General features: G+C 43.7%; 2 protein-coding genes across 2 annotated transcripts in view; one reads left to right on the forward strand and one right to left on the reverse strand.

Annotated features, from left to right (window-relative positions):
• The first annotated feature begins 564 nt into the window (after positions 1 to 564).
• LOC108407603 (speedy protein E4-like) lies at positions 565 to 5830 on the forward strand. The gene is made up of 6 exons (XM_037003706.2): positions 565 to 1298; positions 1721 to 1933; positions 2383 to 2441; positions 2883 to 2968; positions 4505 to 5032; positions 5699 to 5830. The coding sequence occupies exons 1-5, from the start codon at positions 1190 to 1192 to the stop codon at positions 4770 to 4772; spliced, it is 735 nt and encodes a 244-aa protein (XP_036859601.2). The 5' UTR covers positions 565 to 1189; the 3' UTR covers positions 4773 to 5032; positions 5699 to 5830.
• A 646-nt stretch (positions 5831 to 6476) lies between these two features.
• The window catches only part of LOC108384116 (cytochrome P450 3A12-like), a 34010-nt gene continuing 13089 nt past the window's right edge, over positions 6477 to 27397 (reverse strand). The window contains exons 5-11 of the mRNA XM_073215109.1: positions 21153 to 21264; positions 20801 to 20891; positions 19356 to 19504; positions 17075 to 17202; positions 15953 to 16019; positions 15200 to 15269; positions 6477 to 6615 (exon numbers count right to left, since the gene is read on the reverse strand). Of these exons, the coding sequence (XP_073071210.1) occupies positions 6576 to 6615; positions 15200 to 15269; positions 15953 to 16019; positions 17075 to 17202; positions 19356 to 19504; positions 20801 to 20891; positions 21153 to 21264 (657 nt within the window). The 3' untranslated portion in view covers positions 6477 to 6575. The remainder of the gene's footprint in view (positions 6616 to 15199; positions 15270 to 15952; positions 16020 to 17074; positions 17203 to 19355; positions 19505 to 20800; positions 20892 to 21152; positions 21265 to 27397) is intronic.

The raw sequence follows: 27397 nt of genomic DNA on the forward strand, positions 1-27397 counted from the left end.
TCTCAGGATTGCTCTGGCTATTTGGGGTCTTTTGTGGTTCCATATGAATTTCAGAACTACTTTCTCTAGTTCATTTAAGAATGCTGTAGCTACTTTGATAGGGATTGCGTTGAATCTGTATATTGCTTTAGGCAGGATGGACATTTTGACTATATTCTTCCTGGCGAAGAGCATGGGATGAATTCCCATTTATTAGTGTCCTCTTTAATTTCTCTTAAGAGTGTCTTGTAGTTTTCAGGGTAAAGGCCTTTCAGTTCCTTGGTTAGGATTATTCCTAGGTATTTAACTCCTTTTCATTGTGCATGTGACATTTTATTCATATGATACACAAATGGTGGTGAAATTTCCAGGACAAAGCGATACACATAATCGGAAGTTTTATACACAGAGTAGAGTTTCTTAATTGGAATTGAGGGGCAGGCTCTGGGAAATCCATAAACTTGCTGAAATTGTAGGCACCGTTTGAAGTGGGCATGAGCACAGGTACCATATTCTATGATTCCACATCCTCAAAATGTTCTCTTGGGCTCAAAGGTGCCTGATGGGTGAGGATGTGTCCCTCTGTACAGTGGTCTGTACTAGAGTCCCTCTAGTGTCAGTGAACATTGAGCAGAAGAGCTCTGTTCTGTCAAGTGTTTTAAAGTGAACCTTTGAGGCCAAGTCAATGTACCTGGGATCTTTCTTACATACCTATGTTACTCTTGTAGGGCTGACTGTTTCTTCGTACCCTGAATTTCCTAGCCACTCACTAGACATGCTCCGTAGGAGAACGTGACAGAGGGTGAGAGTCCACCCATGTGTCAAGTGGAGAGTGGAGAGGACACGTCATCTGTGGGGGAGGGCTGAAAGGTGACCTGGACGGCTCGAGGATCATCTTGGGGGGTGGTCACAACTTGGGCAAGTGGCAGGAGACCTTGTTTGCCCCTGTTCAGATTGGACTGGCAGTTGCCTGCTTTTCCTTCAAACTGGTTGCTAGGTTGCAGCAACCTATGACCTCACAGGATTCCAACCCTCCTGGTTGGCAGGTGCTTGGCAGCACAGGTAGCCAGAAGCACCTTCTCAGAGCTTTCTCTACTCCTAGGGTCTCCTCAGCCTGGAGTAGGGATAACGGGCTCACATTCAGTGAGAATCCACAAGAGGAGTTTGCACAGGGTCTGGTCCCGGATGGGGCGAGACTTGGGCAGAAATCATGGCCAGTGTTCCATCGAGTTCCCAGGCTGTGAGCCAGAGGCCCCACCCTGGCCCCTCCGGGCACCAGCCGGACGTGATGCTGGACGCACAGAGACCAGGACCGCCAGGTGAGGCAGCGGAGGGACGAGGGGCTTGAGGACGGGGAGCCGACGGCAGAAAGGCCTACCCAGGTGGGGCTTGTGTGAAGGAGGGAGACACTGAGAAGGCCAGGGACTGGAGGACGAGGGTGTAGGTGTGGGGACAAGGACACACACGGGGAAGGGCACCTGGAGGAATTATCTAAATGAGGAAGACTGTTAAGAACGGGGAGACGGAACAATGGCAAAGTGGATGGGGGCAGATGGCTGCCAGCAAAGGAGAAGGATGAAGAGATGGCTGGGGAGAAGGCCACGGTCTGCGACAGCAGAGACGCTAGGAGCAGCTTCTCTTTTGGGGGTAGTTGCAGTGGAGTGGGAGGGGACACGGGGACCAAGGGATGAATCCCAAAGACAACAGCTGGACGCTGTCACCTTGTTTCTTTGTCAAGCAGCCCAGGCACACAGCAGCCCTCTGCCAGAGGGCTCCAGATGGCGCGGGAAGCGGGAGAGGTCGGCCGCTCTCCAGGAGGAGTCGGAGGAGGCAGCCCTGGGCACGGCGGACGCCTGGGTCGTGGACATGCTGTGCGGCCTCAAGATGAGGCTGAAGCGACGGCGGGTGTCCCCGGTGCTGCCCGAGCACCACGAGGCCTTCAAAAGGCTGCTTGGTAGGGGGAACCCTGAGCCTATTCCCCTTTAGAGAAACTTCCAGCGACTAGACTTTTCCAATGGAAAAGAATTCCCTGTCAGTTGGTGACCTCTCTGTTCCCAGAGGACTCCTCCGGGGACACTTAGAAATGAGGCAGGATTAGGCCAGAGGCAGAAGCAGTCTGCACTTGGAACACGAAAGCTCGGCTTCCACTGCACCCCTGAGGCTTTCAAATCTAAATGCCTCCGTCAGCCTGCGGGGTGCTCACAGGCCATTGGGCGCGCTGACGTGACCGTCAAGGGAGACAATGCCTGCCCCCCCCCAGCCACCAAAGAAGGGTGGCAGCGTGTTTCTGGCCCAGTGAGTGCACCTAGGCCTCCACACCCCAAAAGGTCCCATCAGGAGGCATGGCTGCTCTCTGCTCAGCCCTGCTCCAGCTGTCCCTGTAACCTGTGCCTCTCTTCACAGGGGACCGTGTTGTGAAAAGATTCCTGGCCTGGGACAAAAATCTGAGGATATCTGACAAGGTAACTTTGTCCACTGACATGTGTTCCCTCTCTAGCTGGGGGGCTGGAGGGATGCCTTCTAAACCCACCATCTCGCCTCTGTCTCCAACTCGGTGCCTTGTCCACACTGCCCTTTGCGGGGCCTGGAGGCACCTTGCGTGTGAAGGGGCAGCCCTGCCCCCACCCCTACTCCTCTGGGTTCCACCCCTTTGGCTGCCAACGCAAGTCCCTTCTCGCCTCGGCCCTGGGGACTCCCCTTTGTGCCAGCTTATCAAAGACCCTTCTGATAGCGGCTGTCCTAAATAGCCGGCGTCCCACCAGCAAAGCCTGCCATCCACGAGCGTCCTAAAGCCCCTCTCCCCACACGGGCGGAGTCTGCCCCCAGCCTGCCCCTCCCTCACCCCCCCATCCTTCTTCTTCTGGGATGTGACCACTCTCCTGTGGCGTTCTTCTCTTCCTCAGTATCTCCTGGCCATGGTCATAGCATATTTCAGCCGGGCTGGCCTCCCCTCCTGGGAGTACCAGCGAATTCACTTCTTCATAGCTCTGTGAGTATTGCTGTCAGTGGCCGGCCATCAACAATCAGTCCTCTGGGAGGGCAGAGGGAGAGGTGTGGGACTCTGACCTTGCATCTATTTTCTTTTTTACTCCACACATAATGTTCAGTTTGGTATACCAAGGATAGGATTATAACAGAGTGGTTTCTATACTGTTGTCTGTGGAGACAGACAAGTCTAACACCAGTTAAAACACAGGAACAAACAAAAGACCACACAAAACCCTCCAAGAAGAGGGACAGAATGGGCACCACGCTGTCCCCAGATGGCCAGGCTTGAGACCGCACCGCGTCCCTCAGAAGCCTCGGCTGCTCTCCTGCCTGAGTCCACATCAAGTGGACCGTCCAACTCTGGGTTCCCAGGCAGACGCCACAATGCAGGCCCTCGTCATGTGACACAGACCGAGTGTAAACATTCCCCATCCGTGCTTTCTACAAGGCTTTACGTGCCCCAAATCCTCCAAGAACACAGGTCTAATGCTCCCCACCCCTCCTCAGCAATGTCACCAGCTAAGGGGGTTCTAAGCCGAGGCCAGCCTTCTCAGTCTGAACTCAACCCTCCCCACAGTCAGCATCACACTTGCTGATGGTCCTCATATTGCACTGCTTTGTTCCAATGCTCCATCTGAAATCCCTTCCCTCTGTTTTCACATTGTGTCTTCTGACTTGTAGGTGTCTTTCAGACATATATATATTGGAAGAAAATGACCTAGCCTTAAAGTCGGTGCGAAGAGCACGACTGTTCCCATGCCTCCCCTGGACCCCTAACTGCGGTCCCCCAGTAGCACATCAGCTAAAATCCTAGTGTCATGTCACGTTCTGGGTAATATTTACTTCACTTCTTATCTCCCCCCTCCCCTTCTCCAAACTATCAGACCAGACACCGTTGCAGGCAGGTCTTGTCAAAATATCCACATGTTCATAAAGCCCTCAGCACGCTACTTTGTGTTGCAAACGTTTAAGCTACACTGAGTCCATGAGGCAATCAGTATGGCATTTGACTGTGAGATAAAAGCATCCGTCCATCTGTCCATTCATTCAATGAAATCTTGTAGACTGCATTCCATGCCAGGGACTAGGAGGGCTGGGAGGAGAGCCTTGAGAAGGGCACGTGGCACCCATACTCCAGCCCGAGCCACATGGTAGGGAAGCTATGACTACAGAAACCGGCCAGTCAGTTCCTGCCCTCTGGATGCACACACGTCCTCACTCCGCAGGGAGCCGCAGGGTGCGCACATACAACCGGTTTAAAGGACACAGGGAAGATGATGGGGACATTGCATGGAAACTGCACTGCTCGCCCTCAGGCCTCCCCGAAGGCCTTTGTCTTCAGCATCCAGCTGTGAGAGGTGCCCTTCAGGTCCCTGCCCCACAGGGGCTTCTTGATGACTGGGTGGCCCTGTGTGATGCTGGTAGGGCTCCCGTAGGTCCTTTGTCAAGTTAAGCCTGTGCCTCTCCTTGTAAGTTGACCTTGGCTGGGGATCCTTCCCGTCTTGCTCCTGCCCAGCAGCCCGATGTATCTCTGCAGCTACCTGGCCAATGACATGGAGGAGGACGAAGGCCACAAACTGGCCATCCTTTGGCTCCTCTACAGGAACGACCATTCCAAGAGTCGTCTGTTCCACCAACGGAGAGTCCAATTCGCCCAATCCATGGGCTGGAAGGCCTGGGTCTCCCAGGAAGCGTGTGAGGAGGTGTGTGAGCAGCTCGGATCTGGGGGTGGGGGTGCCGGACTGCAGTGGGGGGAACACGGGATCGTGGGATGTGGAGGCGAGAAGGAACTGGAGGCTGGGTGAGGAATGAGGGGCCACCTGAGGCCAGAGCCACCTGGCTTCCAGATCCAAGCATTTGACCCAGAGCTCCTGATGTGGAGGCGAGACCGCAGCCTGCTCGCTGTGTGAGCGCTCCCAGGACCACGGAGGCCTGGGTTCACCGGCCCAGAAGAAGGGAAGTCTGGATCCTCAGGTGTAGACAGAGTACCTCATTGTGTCGGCTTAGGAGGTCACCCTTCCAGACACTGACTCAGCACCCAGCCAAAGGCCAAGGACACACACAGGTATGACCCGGGTGAAACGTGTGGGTGCCAGATCTCAGGAAAAGCAGTTTATCACAGAGGCACAGATCTCATTGAAGTCATTTCACCCTAAGTAACTGGGCCGAAATAATGGCTTCAATGAGATGTTGAGTCTTGGGAAAAGTGAGTATGTGTGCAATTTTTTCCATTTCTTCTGTTTTGACTTTCTCTTTTTATTGATATTGGCCTTTCATCCTCCATGTACCAACTACAGGCATTTATTTACAACCAAGTAAATGTCTAACAATAGGGTATCAGATGGAACAGTCTGCATATCCAACAATCAAACATAAGTTATGCCTGGCTCTATTTTCATGCAAATCTGCTCTAAATGAGCTCTCATGGCCACATTCCCTGATTTGTATCCCCTGCCTCACGATCTCTGCACTGATCTCCCCTCTTGTACAAACCTTCCCTCAGCTTGATAGTCAAAGAAGTTTATCAGAACAGGGAAGTTTTAAGAAATACTAGCTTCAACGTGACTTACTGCAATCAACACATAGGGTTATAGATCTGAGCAGAGGATTAAGCAAAGATTTGTTTAGAATCTCATGAACTAGCTGTCTTGTCCACTTGGGCTGCTATACCCGGGCACTGCAGCCTGGGTAGTTTATGAACAACAGACGTTCATTTCTCACAACTCTGCAGCTTGACATCTGAGACCAGGGTGCCAGCAAGGCCAGGTTCTGGTGAAGACCCTCTGCTGGGATGCAGACGGCCAACTTCTCGTGATGTCCTCACATGGTGGGAGAAGCAAGCGAGCTCCGTGGAGTCTCTTTTATAAGGGTGCTAATCTCATCCATGAGGGCCCCTATGACCTGATCACCTCCCAAAGGCGCCACCTCCTGTAATACCTTCACTTTTAGGGGGAAGAATTTCAACATAGGAATTTGGAGGGACACAAACTTTCAGACAGTAGCCCTAGGACTAGGGCAAATTTAAGACTAAGCGTTGTAGCCAAACATAGCATCCAGGGTTACGATTAGGGGTCAGGCATCTGGTCTCATGGTTCATGATGTGGACATGTTACTGACATTTGTGGTATGGTTAGAAGTTCAGAATTTAAGCAGCACAAAATGACCAAGGTGTGCAAAAGCATAAAGCGGCATTTTCCAAGTGCGCTCTGCTCCCTTAGAAGAGCCACCTGGAGTGCCCATTAGACATCAGACTGCTGGGTCTGACCTTAGGCATGTTAAGTAACTTTGGGAGTCAGGGTCACCAAAGCCCAAGAATCACAATTGAAAATGAATTGGAGTTTAGAATAAAGGATTAGACAGCAAACGGGATTTATAAGTTAGTGTAAGCATTGACTAAAATTGCCCAGGAACGTGAATAAGCTTTATATCTGGAGAGTTGACTCCTTGAAATCTGACATCCTCTTTTTTGCTTACCTCCAGATCATTGAGCCCGGGGAAGATGCACGTTTTCAGCACGAAGTCAATCCAGACAGTTATGTGGGGAAGTAAGGAGCCTCTTGGGAGGATAATCTAGAAGAAGCCAGAATCTTCTAGAATGAGATGGAGCGTCATGTCATACTCCTGGGATTTGTGGCTACCTCTAGGAGTCTGTGGAGAATAACAAGGAACCAGAGTTTTTACAGATTCCATCCCTTCCTAAGGCACTACTGGAATTTTCAGACTGTTTCATTCAAATCTCCCCTGAGGTAGCAGTTGGAGGTACTGATTTTTCATGCATTTGGTTGCCACAATCTAGAACCATTTGAAGGTGGAGTAAAGGGACTCAGATTGGGAGGGAACTATTTTAAAAATATGAAATTAGAGACATAGGATTGTAATAGCCTATCATGTGCCAAAAAGAGCCCACATTTTTTTTTTTTTTTGAGAGGGCATCTCTCATATTTATTGATCAAATGGTTGTTAACAACAATAAAATTCAGTATAGGGGGGTCAACGCTCAATGTACAATCATTAATCCATCTCAAGCCTAATTCTCGTCAGTCTCCAATCTTCTGAAGCATAACGAACAAGTTCTTACATGGTGAACGAATTCTTACATAGTGAATAAATTCTTACATGGTGAACAGTACAAGGGCATTCATCACAGAAATTTTCGGTTTTGATCATGCAATATGACCTATAAACAATCAGGTCAAATATGAATATTCGTTTGATTTTTGTACTTGATTTATATGTTGATCCCACATTTCTCCTATTGTTATTATTATTTTTATTTTTAATTAAATGCTGAAGTGGTAGGTAGATGCAAGATAAAGGTAGAAAACATAGTTTAGTGCTGTAAGAAGGCAAATGTAGATGATCAGATGATCAGGTGTGTGCCTATGGACTAAGTATTAATCCAGGCTAGACAAGGGCAGCAAGACATCCACGGATGCAGATTTCTCTCAAAGCAGGGGGGGTGAGGTTCTGAGCCTCACCTCTGTTGATCCCCAAATTCTCACCTGATGGCCCCCCTGCGACTGTGCCTGTCTTAGGTTGTTCCTCCCTTGAGGAATCTTACCCGTCTCTGGCTAACCAGTCATCTTCCGGGGCCATACAGGGAAATGTAAAGTTGGTAAGTGAGAGAGAAGCCATATTGTTTGCAAAGGTTAGCTTTTTTACTTCTTTGCAGATTTATGCCTTGTGGCTTCTATGCCCAGCACTTGTCTCGAGGTATCTTTACCAACTGGAGGAATTATGATACTCGGTAAATTCGATATGAGGCACGAATTCTATTTAAGGGTTGTAATTAGGAAGGAAGAAGAAAAGCTATAGATGTAGCATATGAAGGAAACATGGGAGGATTGATTATTTCTTTGACATATCTTCTTGTATAGTACCTTAAGTATGTATAGGTTTTAAACTACTAACTAATTTGCACACACATATTAACATAATAGGAATACGGTGACATAAACAAAGCAAATCTATAATTACCATCCATCTCCAGTGAAGCCAAGAAAACCATTTAAGCACCCTAGGCATTTGTGAAAATTTATCTATGATATCATGGATATTGTCCAACTGTACTTGAACCATCAGACAAATTAAAGCAGCCCATTTCTGGGATCTGTTCACATCCCATATGTTCTTTTAACCATAGATAGTCTATAGTCATGAGATTTTGGAGTGCTACAACTTGCACCCCTCCCAACTCCTGGTTGAGTTCCAACAGTATAGATCCGGTCAAATTCGTTGTCTCACTGTATGCACATGCCAGCCTAGACATCTCCCTCCTCATTCTTATGGCAAGTCCAGGAGACGGTGGGCTGGATGCAGCCACAACCGCAGCATCGTCCGGATCCCTGTAGAGGCTTTTTGATGATCATCCCCCGGCACAAGTCCTCCAGAGAGTGCTGATGCCGGAAGCTCCTCCTCATATCGTATCTTAGTTCATTTTCTGGGTATCCAAGCTAGGCCTTGATCTTCTGCATAGAAACAAACAGACCCTTTGCCCACACTTTGACATGCCCTCTATACCACTGTGCAGAACTCATTGGAGGTCAGCACACAGTAACTGCTTTTTTTTTTTTTTTTTTAATTAAGAGAAAGGAATATTATCAGAAAAGAGTACCTCCATAGCTGATAATCTGACACCCTTTAAGTGATCAACATTAAGGATATTTAAAGCATGCGTTGATCTTTGATTTACCAATAATTTTATCCTGTTAAGGAGTAATCCCCTTTTCTTTCTTTCTTTCTTTTCTTTTTTTTTTTTTTTAATTTTTAATCTACACTTACATGAAGAATACTATGTTTACTATGCTCTCCCCTATATCAGGTCCCCCCTAACAACCACATTACGGTTACTGTCCATCAGCTTAGCAAAATGTTGTAGAGTCACTACTTGTCCTCTCTGTGTTGTGCAGCCCACCCTCCCCTTTCTCCCTCCCCCCATGCATGCTAATCTTAATACCCCCCTTTTTCTTCCCCCCCCTTATCCCTCCCTGCCCACCCATCCTCCCCAGTTCCTTTCCCTTTGGTACCTGTTAGTCCATTTTTGGGTTCTGTAATTCTGCTGCTGTTTTGTTCCTTCAGTTTTTCCTTTGTTCCTATACTCCTCAGATGAGTGAAATCATTTGGTATTTCTCTTTCTCCGCTTGGCTTATTTCACTGAGCATAATACTCTCCAGCTCCATCCATGTTGCTGCAAATGGTTGGATTTTTCCACTTCTTATGGCTGAGTAGTATTCCATTGTGTATATGTACCACATCTTCTTTATCCATTCATCTACCGATGGACATTTAGGTTGCTTCCAATTCTTGGCTATTGTAAATAGTGCTGCGATAAACATAGGAGTGCATCTGTCTTTCTCAAACTTGATTGCTGCGTTCTTAGGGTAAATTCCTAGGAGTGGAATTCCTGGGTCAAATGGTAGGTCTGTTTTGAGCATTTTGATGCACCTCCATACTGCTTTCCACAATGGTTGAACTAATTTACATTCCCACCAGCAGTGTAGGAGGGTTCCCCTTTCTCCACAGCCTCGCCAACATTTGTTATTGTTTGTCTTTTGGATGGCAGCTATCCTTACTGGTGTGAGGTGATACCTCATTGTAGTTTTCATTTGCATTTCTCTGATAATTAGCGATGTGGAGCATCTTTTCATGTGTCTCTTGGCCATCTGTATTTCTTTTTTGGAGAACTGTCTGTTCAGTTCCTCTGCCCATTTTTTAATTGGGTTATTTGTTTTTTGTTTGTTGAGGTGTGTGAGCTCTTTATATATTCTGGACGTCAAGCCTTTATCGGATCTGTCATTTTCAAATATATTCTCCCATACTGTAGGGTTCCTTTTTGTTCTATTGATGGTGTCTTTCGCTGTACAGAAGCTTTTCAGCTTAATGTAGTCCCACTTGCTCATTTTTGCTGTTGTTTTCCTTGCCCGGGGAGATATGTTCAAGAAGAGATCACTCATGTTTATGTCTAAGAGGTTTTTGCCTATGTTTTTTTCCAAGAGTTTAATGGTTTCATGACTTACATTCAGGTCTTTGATCCATTTTGAGTTTACCTTTGTATATGGGGTTAGACAATGGTCCAGTTTCATTCTCCTACATGTAGCTGTCCAGTTTTGCCAGCACCATCTGTTGAAGAGACTGTCATTTTGCCATTGTATGTCCATGGCTCCTTTATCAAATATTAATTGACCATATATGTTTGGGTTAATTTCTGGGGTCTCTAATCTGTTCCACTGGTCTGTGGCTCTGTTCTTGTGCCAGTACCAAATTGTCTTGATTACTATGGCTTTGTAGTAGAGCTTGAGGTTGGGGAGTGAGATCCCCCCTACTTTATTCTTCTTTTTCAGGATTGCTTTGGCTATTCGGGGTCTTTGGTGTTTCCATATGAATTTTTGAATTATTTGTTCCAATTCATTGAAGAATGTTGCTGGTAATTTGAGAGGGATTGCATCAAATCTGTATATTGCTTTGAGCAGGATGGCCATTTTGACGATATTAATTCTTCCTAGCCATGAGCATGGGATGAGTTTCCATTTATTAGTGTCCCCTTTAATTTCTCTTAAGAGTGACTTGTAGTTTTCAGAGTATAAGTCTTTCACTTCTTTGGTTAGGTTTATTCCTAGGTATTTTATTCTTTTTGATGCAATGGTGAATGGAATTGTTTTCCTGATTTCTCTTTCTATTGATTCGTTGTTAGTGTATAGGAAAGCTACAGATTTCTGTGTGTTAATTTTGTATCCTGCAACTTTGCTGTATTCCGATATCAGTTCTAGTAGTTTTGGAGTGGAGTCTTTAGGGTTTTTTATGTACAGTATCATATCATCTGCAAATAGTGACAGTTTAACTTCTTCTTTACCAATCTGGATTCCTTGTATTTCTTTGTTTTGTCTGATTGCCGTGGCTAGGACCTCCAGTACTATGTTAAATAACAGTGGGGAGAGCGGGCATCCCTGTCTGGTTCCCGATTTCAGAGGAAATGCTTTCAGCTTCTCGCTGTTCAGTATAATGCTGGCTGTGGGTTTATCATATATGGCCTTTATTATGTTGAGGTACTTGCCCTCTATTCCCATTTTGCTGAGAGTTTTTATCATGAATGGATGTTGAATTTTGTCAAATGCTTTTTCAGCATCTATGGAGATGATCATGTGGTTTTTGTCTTTCTTTTTGTTGATGTGGTGGATGATGTTGATGGATTTTCGAATGTTGTACCATCCTTGCATCCCTGGGATGAACCCCACTTGGTCATGGTGTATGATCCTTTTGATATACTGTTGAATTCTGTTTGCTAATATTTTGTTGAGTATTTTTGCATCTACATTCATCAGGGATATTGGTCTGTAATTTTCTTTTTTGGTGGGGTCTTTGCCTGGTTTTGGTATTAGGGTGATGTTGGCCTCATAGAATGAGTTTGGGAGTATTCCCTCTTCTTCCATTTTGTGGAACACTTTAAGGAGAATGGGTATTATGTCTTCTCTGTGTGTCTGATAAAATTCCGAGGTAAATCCGTCCGGCCCCGGGGTTTTGTTCTTGGGTAGTTTTTTGATTACTGTTTCAATTTCTTTGCTTGTAATTGGTTTGTTTAACTTTTGTGTTTCTTCCTTGGTCAGTCTTGGGAGGTTGTATTTTTCTAGGAAGTTGTCCATTTCTTCTAGGTTTTCCAGCTTGTTGGCATATAGGTTTTCATAGTAGTCTTTAATAATTCTTTGTATTTCTGTGGAGTCTGTCGTGATTTTTCCATTCTCATTTCTGATTATGTTGATTTGTGTTGACTCTCTTTTTCTCTTAATAAGTTGGGCTAGAGGCTTATCTATTTTGTTTATTTTCTCAAAGAACCAGCTCTTGGTTTCGTTGATTTTTGCTATTGTTTTATTCTTCTCAATTTTGTTTATTTCTTTTCTGATCTTTATTATGTCCCTCCTTCTGCTGACTTTAGGCCTCCTTTGTTCTTCTTTTTCCAGTTTTAATAATTGTGATGTTAGACTATTCATTTGGGATTGTTCTTCCTTCTTCAAGTGTGCCTGGATTGCTATATACTTTCCTCTTAAGACTGCTTTCGCTGCATCCCACAGAAGTTGGGGCTTAGTGTTGTTGTTGTCATTTGTTTCTATATATTCCTTGATCTCTATTTTGATTTGTTCATTGATCCATTGATTATTTAGTAGCATGTTGTTAAGCCTCCATGTGTTTGTGAGCCTTTTTGTTTTCTTTGTAGAATTTATTTGTACTTTCATACCTTTGTGGTCTGAAAAATTGGTTGGTAGAATTTCAATATTTTGGAATTTACTGAGGCTCTTTTTGTGAGCTAGTATGTAGTCTATTCTGGAGAATGTTCCATGTGCACTTGAGAAGAATGTATATCCTGTTGCTTTTGGATGTAGAGTTCTATAGATGTCTATTAGGTCCATCTGTTCTAGTGTGTTGTTCAGTGCCTGTGTGTCTTTACTTATTTTCTGCCCGGTGGATCTATCCTTTGGGGTGAGTGGTGTGTTGAAGTCTCCTACAATGAATGCATTGCAGTCTATTTCCCTCTTTAGTTCTGTTAGTATTTGCTTCACATATGCTGGTGCTCCTGTATTGGGTGCATATATACTTAGAATGGTTATATCCTCTTGTTGGACTGAGCCCTTTATCATTATGTAGTGGCCTTCTTTATCTCTTGTTACTTTCTTTGTTTTGAAGTCTATTTTGTCTGATATTAGTACTGCAACCCCTGCTTTCTTCTCACTGTTGTTTGCCTGAAATATGTTTTTCCATCCCTTGACTTTTATTCTATGCTTATCTTTGGGTTTAAGGTGAGTTTCTTGTAAGCAGCATATAGATGGGTCTTGCTTTTTTATCCATTCTATTACTCTGTGTCTTTTGATTGGTGCATTAAGTCCATTTACATTTAGGGTGACTATTGAGAGATATGTACTTATTGCCATTGCAGGCTGTAGATTCGTGGTTACCAAAGGTTCAAGGTTAGCCTCTTTAGTATCTTACTGCCTAACTTAGCTCGCTTATTGAGCTGTTCTATACACTGTCTGGAGATTCTTTTCTTCTCTCCCTTCTTATTCCTCCTCCTCCATTCTTCATATGTTGGGTGTTTTGTTCTGTGCTCTTTTTAGGGGTGCTCCCATCTAGAGCAGTCCCTGTAGGATGCCCTGTAGAGGTGGTTTGTGGGAGGCAAATTCCCTCAGCTTTTGCTTGTCTGGGAATTGTCTAATCCCACCATCATATTTAAATGATAGTCGTGCTGGATACAGTATCCTTGGTTCAAGGCCCTTCTGTTTCATTGCATTAAGTATATCATGCCATTCTCTTCTGGCCTGTAGGGTTTCTGTTGAGAAGTCTGATGTTAGCCTGATTGGTTTTCCTTTATAGGTGACCTTTTTCTCTCTAGCTGCCTTTAAAACTCTTTCCTTGTCCTTGATCCTTGCCATTTTAATTACTATGTGTCTTGGTGTTGTCCTCCTTGGATCCTTTCTGTTGGGGGTTCTGTGTAATTCTGTGGTCTGTTCGATTATTTCCTCCCCCAGTTTGGGGAAGTTTTCAGCAATTATTTCTTCAAAGACACTTTCTATCCCTTTTCCTCTTTCTTCCTCTTCTGGTATCCCTATAATACGAATGTTATTCCTTTTGTATTGGTCACATATTTCTCTTAGTGTTGTTTCATTCCTGGAGATCCTTTTATCTCTCTCTATGTCAGCTTCTATACGTTCCTGTTCTCTGGCTTCTATTCCTTCAATGGCCTCTTGCATCTTATCCATTCTGCTTATAAATCCTTCCAGGGATTGTTTCACTTCTGTGATCTCTTTCCTGACATCTGTGATCTCCTTCCGGACTTCATCCCACTGCTCTTGCATTTTTCTCTGCATCTCATCCCATTGCTCTTGCATTTTTCTCTGCATCTCTGTCAGCCTGTTCATGATTTTTATTTTGAATTCTTTTTCAGGAGGACTAGTTAGGTCTGTCTCCTTCTCAGGTGTTGTCTCTGTGATCTTTGTCTGCCTGTAGTTTTGCCTTTTCATGGTGATAGAGATAGTGTGCAGAGCTGGTACAAGTGACCGCTGGAAGAGCTTCCCTTCTTGTTGGTTTGTAGCCTTTTCCTGGGAGAATAGCGACCTCTAGTTGCTTGTGCTGGGCAGCTGTGCACAGACAGGGCTTCTGCTTCCTGCCCAGTTGCTTTGGGGTTTATCTCCGCTGTTGCTGTGGGCTTGGCCTGGCTGTGGCTGTTCCTCCAAAATGGTGGAGCCCCGTTGGAGGGGGAGCGGCCAGGAGGCTATTTATCTCCGTAAGGGGTCTCTGTGCTCCCTGCTGCCCTGGGGGTTAGAGTGCCCAGAGATCCCCAGATTCCCTGCCTCTGGTTTTAGTGACCTGTCCTGCCCCTTTAAGACTTCCAAAAAGCACTCTCCAAACCAAAACAACAACAGCAACAATGAGAGAGGGAACAGAAAGAAAGAAAAAAAAAAAAAAAGGAAAAGACAAGCGATTTTTTTTTTCTTTTTTTTTGTCCTCAGATGCCGGTCCCAGGCACCCGCTCACTGGTCCTGCTGCCCTGTCTCCCTAGCACCAGGGTCCCTGTCCTTTCAAGGCTTCCAAAAAGCACCCACCCACCGGTCCTGCAGGGAAGGAACGCTCGATATTCTTTGTCCTCAGGCACTAGTCCCAGGCACCGTTCACCAGTCCCGCCGCCCTGCCTCCCTAGCACCGGGGTCCCTGTCCCTTTTAGGCTTCCAAAAAGCACTCGCAGAAAAGAGAAAAAAAAAAGGGGAAAAACGCGCGATTTCCTCTGTCCTCAAGTGCCGGTCTCAGGCACCCGCCCACCGGTCCCGCAGGGAAAAACGTGGGATATTCTTTGTCCTCAGGCGCTGGTCCCAGGCACCCGCTCACCAGTCCCGCCACCCTGCCTCCCTAGCACTGGGGTCCCTGTCCCTTTAAGGCTTCCAAAAAGCGCTCGCCAAAAAGAGAAAAAAAAAGGGGAAAAACGCGCGATTTCCTCTGTCCTCAGGCACCGGTCTCAGGCACCCGCCCGCCGGTCCCGCAGGGAGAAACGCGGGATATTCTTTGTCCTCAGGCGCCGGTCCCAGGCACCTGCTCACCGGTCCCGCCACCCTGCCTCCCTAGCAACGTGGGCCCGTCCCTTTAAGGCTTCCAAAAAGCGCTCGCCAAAAAAAAAAACCGCTCCGGTTTCTTTCCACCCACCGGGAGCCGGGGGGAGGGGCGCTCGGGTCCCGCCGGGCCGGGGCTTGTATCTTACCCCCTTCGCAAGGCGCTGGGTTCTTGCAGGTGTGGATGTGGTCTGGATGTTGTCCTGTGTCCTGTGGTCTCTATTTTAGGAAGATTTTTCTTTGTTATATTTTCATAGCTCTATGTGTTTTGGGGAGGAGATTTCCACTGCTCTACTCACGCCGCCATCCTGGCTCCGCCTCCCTCATAATTACTTTTAATTAAAAAGGGAAAAATAAAACTTTATGAGATTAAGCTAGTGAACACAACTTTAACCAAGTGCTGCAAGTCATGCCTATTATTAGTATAAAACATTGTGTCTCTGACCCATTCTCTTATTTCCTTCCCCTACCTCCACCTGCTTGCAAAGTGTTCACACTCTCCTGCTATAAATTCTAGCGGCCACCAACCAGGATCAATGTGCCTCCTGATGTGATGAAGCCTTGATGCAAGTCTCCAGGCAGAGGTTCTGATTCAGTGGGTCTGGGTGCGGTCTGAGAACTGACATTGAAGAAAGGCACCATCGAGGTCCTGATGTAGGTGATCCACAGACCACAGATGGACATCTCGGCACAAAATAGTTTATGATTGCCTCTAAGCCTTCTACAAAGTTTTGCCTGCATGCTTCTAGAACGTGCTTCTTCCTACATGTTAAATTTAACAAGTGCCTTTCTGCAACGTGGCAGAAATTCTCATCTGCCTGGAAAACTTCCTGCTTGTCTTCAGAACCACCCCTGCCTTTGAGCCCCCCTATAGCAGGCCCTCTGAAGCCCTTCTTGGTTACCTTTATGGCCGTCCATTTCTTTGGAATTCTGGGAGTTAATCATCAGCTGAAGAAGATCCACTTGGTTCTAGCAGTAGAAAGAGAAATCTCAAACTGGGAGTCACTTGTGAAGTCAGAACTGGCTAGTACTTGACCTCTTCCCTGAAAATATGGCCCCTTCAAGTCCAGAGTCTGACTGAGATCATCAGTGAACAAAAATATTCAGCTACACATCTGGGAGAGCAGGATGTTTCCCTGAGAGGAATCCAGCCATCCTGTCCAGCTGCTTTTCCGTTATTGCCTCCTCTGATTCTTGGTCTCTCTGGCTTTTGAACACAGCTTCCTGCCCATCAAGGTGCGCATACCTTTTCCATCCTGTCTGATGCTCAGGATGAAGTCCTGATTTTAATCCTTTTAATTTTCTCCAGCCTTACTGCTTAATGAAGAGCCACACAGATTAACCTGTGGCTTTGCAGTGTTCACCCATAGCTTTCGTGTGAGCGTCGTGAAGTGCCCCACCCTCCCTGAAGTCTACACAACCTACAGTGCCATCCTGGGAACCCGGCCCTGTCTCCTGGCCTGCAGACATCATTCTGCTGGTGTCCAGGCCTCATGAAGGAAAGCTGTGTTAGCCGGCCTGCAGCCTCAATGTCCAGCGAAGATTCCTGGCCATGTCCACATCATGACAGGGTCAATTTAACATGTTGTGCTCCACTAGGTAGCCTGATATGGCTTCCATTAGAAAATGTGTAAAATAACAGGATTGGAAGTGATTGAAGTGATTCTTTGCCAATCTAAGATTTGGGGGAATTATGAGAATAGCAAAATGATCTTGAAATGTTAATTTTTATCCTTTGACAATTTCTTGAAGGAAAGTGCTGAAGTTTTCATCTCTACGATATTCATTCAGTGATATGCTGTCAAGTGTATATTAAATTTAAACTGTGTCTCTGACTCATTTTCTCATGTCCTTCCCCAAATCTCTCTTCTTCATTCCCACCAAATTGGTATAACTCTCCTATCCTAAACCCTGGAGTTCTCTAGCAACCTTAAGACTATGTGAGATGTACACAAACCAAAAGTATACAGTTGAACACATCATCAAAAAGTGAGCACCCCCATGTAACTGCCACCAGATTTTACCTTTTGTGTATCTTTGAGGCGACTTTCTTTAATCCTTTTTACAGATTTTGTGAAAAAATCAGTAATATTTTTTGGAAACAGACTGATACCGATTACTTCAAATATAGGGATAAGGAATGGAAATAGAACTGTAGGGAAAAAGGAAAGCACAGTGGAAATGTAAAATTAACCTGAAACAATTACAATTTTCTACACCCATGGAAGATTACATTACAAGACTTTTCAACCGGGATCCATTCCCTCCATGACTTTTGCTCAGACTTCAAGCCCATGGCGGAGCAGGGGCAAGCCCACCCACAGGGCCCCGCACTGCAGCAGTGAGATCAGTGTCCCCTAGTGCATCCTTTGGTGACTAAAGGAACAGGATTAAATTCCTTGACGTCTTAGCCTTTTATCCATTGACCCAGCATCTGTTTGGATAAAACACAACCATACTCTGCTACTTTAATTAATTGTGCTTCTCAAGAAATCATACAATGGAAACAAGACAGGGTATGTCCTTCAACCAGTGGAATGAATTTAGAAATCAATAGCACAAAGAAAATTGGGAAACTTACGAATATGTGGAGGTTAAAACAATACACTCCTAAGTTATCAATGGGTGAAAAAATTCAAAAGGCAATCAGGAATTATTTTGACATTAATAAAAATGGATACATAACATACAAAACTTAGAGGATGCAGTGTGGCAATGATCACAGAGAAATCCATGTCTGTAAATAGGTAAATTTAAAAAGAACAAAGATTTCAAATCAATTACCTAACATTTCCCTTGACAAACTGGAAAAAACCACAGTGAACTAAAGCTAAAGCAGAAGGAAACTTAAAGATGAGAGCAGAGACTAATGAGATGGAGAATAGAAGGTAATAGAGAAGAGCAATGAAACCAAAAGCCGATTCTTTTAGAAGACCTTCCCCTACATCACCCATGACAAAATGACAAGATTCTCATTAGTAACATTAGAAATGAAAGAGGGGAGATTATTACTGACCAAAAAATAAAAAATATAAAGGGGTATAAAGGAATACTATGATCAGTTGTACCCCCATAAATTAGATAACTTAGAGGAATGAAAAATTCCTTAGAAAGATAGAAAGTATAGAAATGGACTCAAAAAGATATAGACCATCTGAATAGAAATTTAAATATTAAGTTAGTAATCAAGAAACTACCCACACAAGAGGTCAACTCCAAATGGTTTCAATGGTGAATTCTATCAAATATTTAATAACAGCAAACTTTTCACAAATGCTTCCAAAGGGAACACTTCCAAACTCAATCTTTGAGGCCAGTATGACCCTAACACTAAAACCAGACAAAGCTTTCACAAGGAAGCTACAGACCAACATATCTCACGAACATGGATGCACAAATCATCACAAAAACTAGCAAACTGAATCTAGCAACATATAAAAGGAATTATATACCATAACCAAGGGGAGTTTACCCCAGGAATTCAAAGTTATGTAATACACCATATCAATAGAATAAAAACAGAAATCTCACGACCATCTCAACAGATGCAGAAGAAGCCTTTGACAAAATTGAAGATCCTTATGTGATAAAAACAAACATCAAACTAGGAATAGAAGTGAATTTCCTCAATCTTATGAAGGATTCCTATGAAACAGCCACCATACTTTATTGTGAAAGACTGCATGCTTTCCATTAAATTTAGAAACAAGACTAGAATATCTCTCTTACCACTTCCAGTCAACACTGTAGTAGAGGCTCTAGCTAGAGGAATTTGGGGAGAAAAAAGCATTCATATTGGAAATGAAGAAGTGAAACTGTATTATCAGATACTGTGATCTTATATATAGAAAATCCTAAGGTACCAACTAAAATCTATTAGAACTAATAAAGAAGTTCAGCAGTGTTTCAGGATACCAGATACAAATACAAAATAAATTGTGTTTATACTACAATAAATGGTCCAAAAGCAAAATTAAGAAAATAATTCAACTTAAATAAGATAAAAAGAATTGAACACCTAGGAATAATTTTAGCAAAAGAAGTGCAGAACTTATACTCTGAAAGCTGAGTTAACAAAAATATTAACACACACACACACACATACATACATATTGTCTTTTCTTTATCCGTTCACCTGTTGAAGGACACTTAGGTTGCAAAACCTTTTAATTGTTTTGTAAATGGACTTATGTAGTATGTGAATTATATCCCAGTAAAGCTGCTTAGAAAAAAAGAAAGAAGAAAAAAAAGAGAGACAGGGAAGACAAAGTGAGAAACGAAGGGAAGGAGGATGGAAGCACATACTTATGCTGAGAAAGAGTGGATCAAGGAAATCAAATCTCAAGAGCTTCTTGGCATTTTCCACGAAGGGATCTTGTGGGTTGTTAAGGGAATCAGTGTTCACTCCAAATGATGTGCTAGTAATCACATCCATACTGTAGGCCCCAAAGATGCTGAGGAGAGAAAGAAACATATGGAAGTTAAAGCCAGCACCACTTTATTCTGCATACCCAGCACAGGCACCAGGAAGACCATGTAACTTCATAACCAGGGACGACAGGGAGACACACACTCTCAGAGCCACTTGCTGGGCCAGTTGAGGTGTCTATGCTGCCATCACACTCACTCCTGGGGTGTTCATGAGGTGCCAGTGATACGTGTTGGCCCTGTGCTGTGGGTACGGTGGCACTGAGATCAGAGACCCACCTCTGAGCTCAAGGAGTTTGGCCGCAGAGGGATGGAGACCCACAATCAGACAAAATGCAGTCGTGTGTTTTGAGTGTGGGCCACAGGAGGTGTGAGCCTGTGCTTGATGAGGACAAAGGGTGGAGTAATGAACTCTTCCTGGGCATCAAGAAAGGTGACATTGAGCTGGGTCTTGCGTCACCACAGCAGCTACGCTCAGCTGATTCCTCTTCAGCACACACAGAACAGCAACACCCTGTTCTCAGTTGTTAACAATACCCTCCCTCCCTGTCTACAAGCCTGTTAAGTCTCCTGGGAGACCCACTCTTCCTCAGCTACCGTGATCTGAGGGTGCCCTGAGGGCAGACTCGCATCTGTAAATGTAGAACTGAGAAAGATTTTGTTTAAAAAAATAATGTTATATCACTCGGATTCTGATTTTGGGATCCCATAACAGTGATCGCATGTCCCAGTTGTCCCAGGACAGCCCAGGATACACCTGTTTCTGAGTAATTAAATATCTGGGCTTAGACTGTAACCTTATGGTTACCTTACCCATAGCCTGTAGGCGGCCTCCTCTGTTTAGAGACTGAAGGAAAGAGATGCAAGGGTAAGGATCAATATGTAGTATTTTGCTGATTTCCTCAGCAAATGGTGAAGGGATTTAGGTTGTTCCAAGTTCCCCACTGTAACTTTCCTGTCCCTCCCAGTGCCCACCAGTAAGCACCAGGTGCCTTCCCCTCCCACCATTCCACGGACTCTTCTCTCACAACTTTGATCTGATCATGTCTCTTCATGCTAAGCTATGTATTTTTGTCTTCCAGAATATCCAAGGCCAACAGTAGCATATAAAGTGAGTACCCGTGTGCACAGAAGCAGACCCTTTCTCTGCTGGCTGCCCCATCTGTTGGTCACTCCCTGGTGACCCACTGGAGTTCTACCCCCACACACCCGCTTCTGCTCTGGCACTGGGGTAACTCCTCTGCGGGAGTGTCAGCTCCGTGGCAGCAGCGGGAAGGCCTCAGGGCAGAGCTCAGAATCCCAGCAGCTGCCTTCCCCCTTACTCTTTCATGGTGATGGGCTTGCTCGTCTCTGCCTCCCTCCTCAGGTTCCTCACCAGCACATCTCCATACTGGCCAATGATGGGGAACATCTAGATGGAAAATAAGACGCACTCAAAATAAATGCCAAGGTACGTGCTAGAAGGACATGGCATTCACAAGCATGGAGCAGGAAGTCACAATTTATAACAAATCTTACCTTGTCTCTTCTAACACATAAAGACAAAATAACTTTTCTAGAAAGCTGTAATCAAGCAGACTGCCTTTTGGAAATAGGCTGTCATATTTTGCACCTGTCTTCAGATGCAAAAGTTACTGTACATTACTAATTAGAAGTCCTCTTATCTTCTTATATCCTTGAGTTTTCCACTGGTGAAAGTTGGGGACAGCAATGCTCGTATTCTCTTCCATTCTTCATCCTCAGACATGGAGACTGCAGTTTTCATAAATCCCACTGGAGCAAGTTTCTAGAGTCAAAAACAAAGGAAATTTAGACCAACAGTTGGGGAGGTCTCTAGTGTTGTGTAATATTTGCTAAATGGGCACCAAATATCCAAGAAATATTTAGTGAGGGTCTACTTAGTAGCAGGCCTTATGCTAGATGGTCAATAAATATTTATCCCATAAGGCCTAGCTCCTGTGCGGGTTCAGGAGACATCCATGCATCTGATGCAGTTTCCAGGTTTATGTTGCAATCATCTTTTATGTGCACTTGACCCATGTGGAAGGAAAACTATTCTTCCATGGGAATAGAGTATAAAGAACCAGTATATTCTCCTGGGCTCTGCAGAGTAGAACTGGATTTGAGACAGACAGCCAGGTAGCCTGGTGAACTATCTGCCCCAGACCCGTTCTGTTTACATGTATCTACATCATGAACAACTCAAAAAATGGATGTCTTGACAGAGTGATTAAAAAATATATTAATACTTAAAAACTAGAAATCTATTTGATATTTCGAAGAAGTGTTGCAATTACCTGGAATCTTCTTCCTCTGCATTTTTCACCCAAGGGGAGAAGGGAAAAGAGAGATGCAATTCTGTTTCTCACCTTGCAACTGGCCTATCCAACCAACATGCTTGAAACTTTCCTCTATCTTCCAAAATTATATTTTGTTTTAAAATAGGTATCTCCACCACCCTTTTATGATAAACACTCACAAACTAGGGGGAGAGAGAAACTTCTTTAACTTGATATCAAGTGTACCTTATAGAGCCAACATACTTAATGATGGAAGAGTGAGTGACATCACCAAGATGGCAGAAGAGCCTCCAGGCCCAAAAATACAACAGCAATGAGCTATCAACAACAAAAAATTGGCCCAAGAGAGTTCAGCTACCCATTTAGAAAATTCAGTAAATATTAGAGTGTAAAACTGAGAATAACTGCACAAAGGTTTTTGTTTTGCCTGCACCACCTCATGCTCTGCTCAGTGCCAAGAGGGAGCTCCCCAGACAGTGGTTCCCTTGAGGGGAGAGGACAGCAGGTGAGTCCCCAGGTTCTCCAGCCTTTCAGGGCACTGCACAAATGACCCACTTTGGTGCCACTGCACCCAAAGGGTGACATAGCTGAGCCATCTAGAGACAGCTAGGAAGAAAGGAGGGACAGGACTACCAGCATCAGCCATGCAGCTGGAGGGACTGTGGTTCTGTATATTGTCCTCTGCAAAAGATCTCAGAAACCTTTGCTGATGAGGAAAACAGCAGCTAGCACAGCCACTGCAGACCCCGTACTGATTTTGCTGCCTTATCCCAAGAGTTTCATATTGGACATATGCCTGCAGTCAGGGCCCATAGATGAGACTCATATGTGCTCAGCACCCACCTGGCTACCACCTCTGCATGCCCCAGTCCCTTAGCACTGAGCCTGGAAGTGCTGCTGAGGACCCTCACAGCCCTGGCAGCCACTGTGGTCCCTCCACACCCGTTGCTGCAAAGGATCATGAATTGCTCATATTCTGAACCTCAGCTGCCTAAACCAACCATGCTCTCCCAGAATGGGAGCACCACACACACACTGACACTTGCCATCCCGCCCCGCTAGACTGAGGGCCACAGCGCACTCCCACACGCCCCAGCCTGCAAGAGAAGGTTTTTCCTTCCTGAAATTAATTCATGAAGTGTGGAAGAGCTAACTGCTTCTTCAAAAGCACAGACACCATTGCAACACTACAGGGATCATGAAGAATCAGGGAAACATGACACTACCAAAGGAACACAATGAACTTACAATAACTGACCCTGAAGAAATGGAAATCAACAAATTGACTCACAAAGAACTCAAAATAATTGTTCTCAGGAAGTCATAAAAGCTACAAGAGAAACAGAAAAACTGATTTAACAAAATTAGAAGAGAATTTAAAAAACAGTGAGTTCAACAAAGAGACATAAAACAGAAAAAAAAGAAAGTTTGAAGCTAAAGAATGCAACATAATTACAAAAGAAGACTCAATCAAGCAGAAGAATCAGTGAACTCAAAGACAGGGCATTTGTGATTGTCCAGGAAATAGTAGAAAAAAACATGAAAAGAAATGAAGAAAGCCTACATGACTTATGGGATACCACCAAGTGAAACAATATTCATGTTATTAGAGTCCTAGAAAAAGAAAGGGGCAGAATGCTTATTTAGAGAAATAATGGATGAAAACTTCTCAACCCTTGGTGAATATATGGATTTCATAATACCTGCAGCTCAATGATCCCCAATGAACTTGAATCCAAGAATTCATGAAAATGCATCATAATAAAAATGTCAAAAATCATAGAAGAATAGAGTGTCTTGAAAGCAGCATGAGTAAAGGAGACTATCATATACAACAGAATGCTCATAAGGCTATAAGTGGATTTTTCAACAGGAACCTTGAAATCCAGGAGATAGTGGGATTCAAAATGCTAAAGGGAAAAACTGCTAATTAAGTATACTTGAAATGGAGAAGTGAGTTTTTATAAGTGAAAGAGAGATAATGACATTTCCAGAGAAACAAAAGTAGAAAGGGTTCATCACAACCAGAACTGTCTTACCATAACTGCTAAAGGGAGGTCTTCACACTGAAAATAAGGGACATTAACTAATAACATGAAATCATTTGAAAGGATAAAACTTACTGGTAAATGTAAATATATAGTCAAATCAGAATACAATAGGATTGTAATTGCTCTGTGTAAATCACATATAGCTCTAATGTAAAGTTTAAGAGATAAGAATTAAAAACAGCTACAGCTAAAATAATTTGTTAGTGGATGCACAATAAAAACATGCAAATTGTGACATCAAATATATAAAATGGGTGTTCAGCAGTAAAAGCATTGAGCTTTTAGATGAGAACAGCATAAAATAGGTAGCTTAAAATAGACTGCTACATCTATGCATGTTTTATGTGAGCCTCATGGTAACCACAAAGCAAAAATGTATCTTAGATACAGAAAAAAAAACCAGTAAGGACTCAGAGTATACCACTATAAAAAACCATGAAGTCACAAGAAAGAGAGGAAGAAGGAACAAAGGGTCTATGAAATACTTGGATTAACAGTGTCAATGGTAAATCTTTACTATGAATAATTACTTTATATGTAGTTGGACAGAATAATGGACAAAGGAAATATATACACACACACACACATATATGTTAAATGGATTATTGTTCATACTTAAGAAAGAAGGGAATCTTGCCATTTCCCACAACATGGAAGAACCTGGAGAACAACATGCTAAGTGAATTAAGCCAGACACAGAAGAGTAAATAACACTTTGTCTCACTTATATGTAGAATTGAAAAAATGAAGTTAAGGTTATAGGAACAGAGAGTAGAATAGTAGATATGTTCTAGGCAGAGTGGGTAGGGGTGATAGTGATCAAAGGCCACAAATTTGCAAATATACAATGAATAAGTTCTAGAGAGCTAATGTATACATGGTGACCTTAGTCAAACTGTGTTGTGTACTAGACACTTGCTGATAGTAGATCTAAAGTGTAGTATATGAGAAAAAGAAATAAAAGGCACACAGCTGGAGAGATAAAAAAACAAGTGCCTCCATTTTCAGGTGACATGACTGTCAATGTTGAAAAACTCAAATAGAAGAAGAAAATCTCTAGAACTAATAAATGAGCTCAGCATGGTTGTAGCAAACAAGGCCAACACACAAAAATCAACCGAATTTCTATATAATAACACATCAGAAACAATGTCATTTACAGTCACTCCAAAGAAAATGAAATACTTCAGGTATAAAGTTAATGAAATATGTATGGGACATCTATATCAAAAACTACAAAATATGGGTGAAAGGATTCCAAGAAACAGTTAATACATGGAAAGTTACACAATGTTCATGGAATGAAAGACTTGACCTGGGAAAGATAAAGGGTTTCCCTAACTTGCTTCATAGGTTTAAATTAATTCCTATCAAAAGCTCAACAACTATTTTGTAAACATACATAAGCTTATTCTAAATTTGTAAGGAAAGGGAAAGGACCTAGAATAGCTAAAACAATCATGAAAGAAAGTGGGAGGTATCACTCTACATGAGTTTAAGACTCACCATAAACTGACAGTAATCAAGGTTGGGGGTATTGGAGGTTGGAGAATTACATCGATCAATGAATAGAACAGAGAATGAGAAATGGACCCACACGAACAGGCCCAACTCATTTTTGACAATGGTGCAAAAGCAATGGAGGAAGAATAGCCTTTTCACAATGTGTGGGGAGCAATTTGACATCACAAGGAAAAAAATGAACCTTGACCTAAGCCTCACCCTTTATAAAAAAATTAACACAAAATGTATTGTAGACTTAAATATAAAAAAAACCTACATAACTTTTAGAAAAAATAATTGGAGAAAATCTTTGGATCTAGGGGTAGGTGAAGAGGTTTCAGACTTGACACCAAATTCAGAACCCACAAAAGGAAAAATCAATAGATGAGCCTTATCAAAATAAAGAAGTTTGTTCTCTGAAGATCCTGATAAGAGGAAAAGATAGGTGAACACAATGACTATAAAAGAATAGTAGGAGGGAGCCTGTTAGTGGTGGAAGAGTTCCATCATTTGATTGTGGTGGGAGTTACACTAATTGACATAAATGTAAAGTTTAATAGAGCTACTTTTGGTTCAGAAAAAGAGGGCCTCATGTGAAGTGAGACAGAAACCTCCTCCCAAAATCACATATAACATGAAAATACAGCAAATACAACTAATTCTGAAAGAGTGCCCTGAAGCCTACAAAACAGATTACTTACAGCTGGGGAAAAGAGAAGACCTCACAGAAAAGGGTAAAGGCACAAAGCCACAATCCAGCAGGACCCAAGCCCTTCCCCGACCTCAGCCCACAGGCAGGAGGAAGAGAAAAGGATCAGGGAGGGAGTAGAAGCCCAGGACTGCTAAACACCCAACCCTGGAGATGTGCTTCAGGAGCACAAACCCGCATTACATGGTGCTCTGGAGATCTGAGGAATTGGAAAGCAAAGACAGGCAGAAAACCTAGAGAGACTGAGAGTACAGTTGCTTGTGAAGAACAGATATGCACAACTGGCCCCTCTGGGACAAAAGAAAGGCAGGCACTTTGAAAGATTTCCCAACAGCAAGAGGGGTGCTAAAGGGGCAAAGAGCACACAGAGCTTGTTGCTCAGGAGAAAAGACATGTGGACAGAATTGTTTGGATATAGTCATCCCGGTAGGTTGGGAACACTCATGAGCTTCAGATGCACCATCCCATGGCTGGCAACGTGATTCCAAGGTGCCCCACTGCTGTATGCAGCCTGAAGCTCCTTCCGGCAGGCACCGGTCCATACACTTGCTGCCCCACCATCATGCCAGGCCAACAGGAGGAAGGAGCTCTACCCACGGCAGCTATAGGGACATAACACAGAGGCTCCTCCCTGTATGCACAGACTACTGGACCGGGCAGTGGAGGCAGGCATTACAGCCAGGAAGCAGGAAAGAGCTCTTTACTCATGGCAGGCACTGGTGCTGCTGCCTGCGACCCTGCCAATGCTCCAGGTGCTCGGCAGCTCCAGAGAGTAGAGCTTCTGGACACTAGAGGGTGCCATGTACACAAAGTTATTATTCGGTACAAATCACTAAAAAATGGAATTGCAAAAAAAATTTGCCCAAACAAAAATTCAGGAAAGGATGCCAGAAAGAGGACTAGGTGAAACTGAAATCACCAGTCTTCTTGATAAAGATTTCAAACTAAAAATTATAAACATGATCATGGAGCTACAGAAAAATATTCAAGATCTCAAGGAGAACTTCAAAAAAGAGATAGAAACTTTGAAAAATACTGTATCTGAAATGAAACAGACAATGAAGGGATTTAAAAGTAGATTAGATGAGGTAGAGGAGATGGTAAATTAAATAGAAATTAGAGAACAGGAAAACAAACAAGCAGAGGCACAAAGAGAAATAAGGATCCTTAGGAATGAAAGAATAATAAGAGAACTGTGCGACCAATTTAAATGGAACAATATTCACCTTTATAGGGGTACCAGAAAAAGAGAGAGAAAAAGGGATAGAAAGTCTCTTTGAGGAAATAATTGCTGAAAACATCCCAGAGATGAAGCAATACATGGAGACAAATGAAAATAACAACTCACAGCCCAAA

The sequence above is a fragment of the Manis javanica genome, chromosome 10 (genome assembly GCF_040802235.1).
Source record: "Manis javanica isolate MJ-LG chromosome 10, MJ_LKY, whole genome shotgun sequence".
Lineage (NCBI taxonomy): Eukaryota > Metazoa > Chordata > Mammalia > Pholidota > Manidae > Manis > Manis javanica.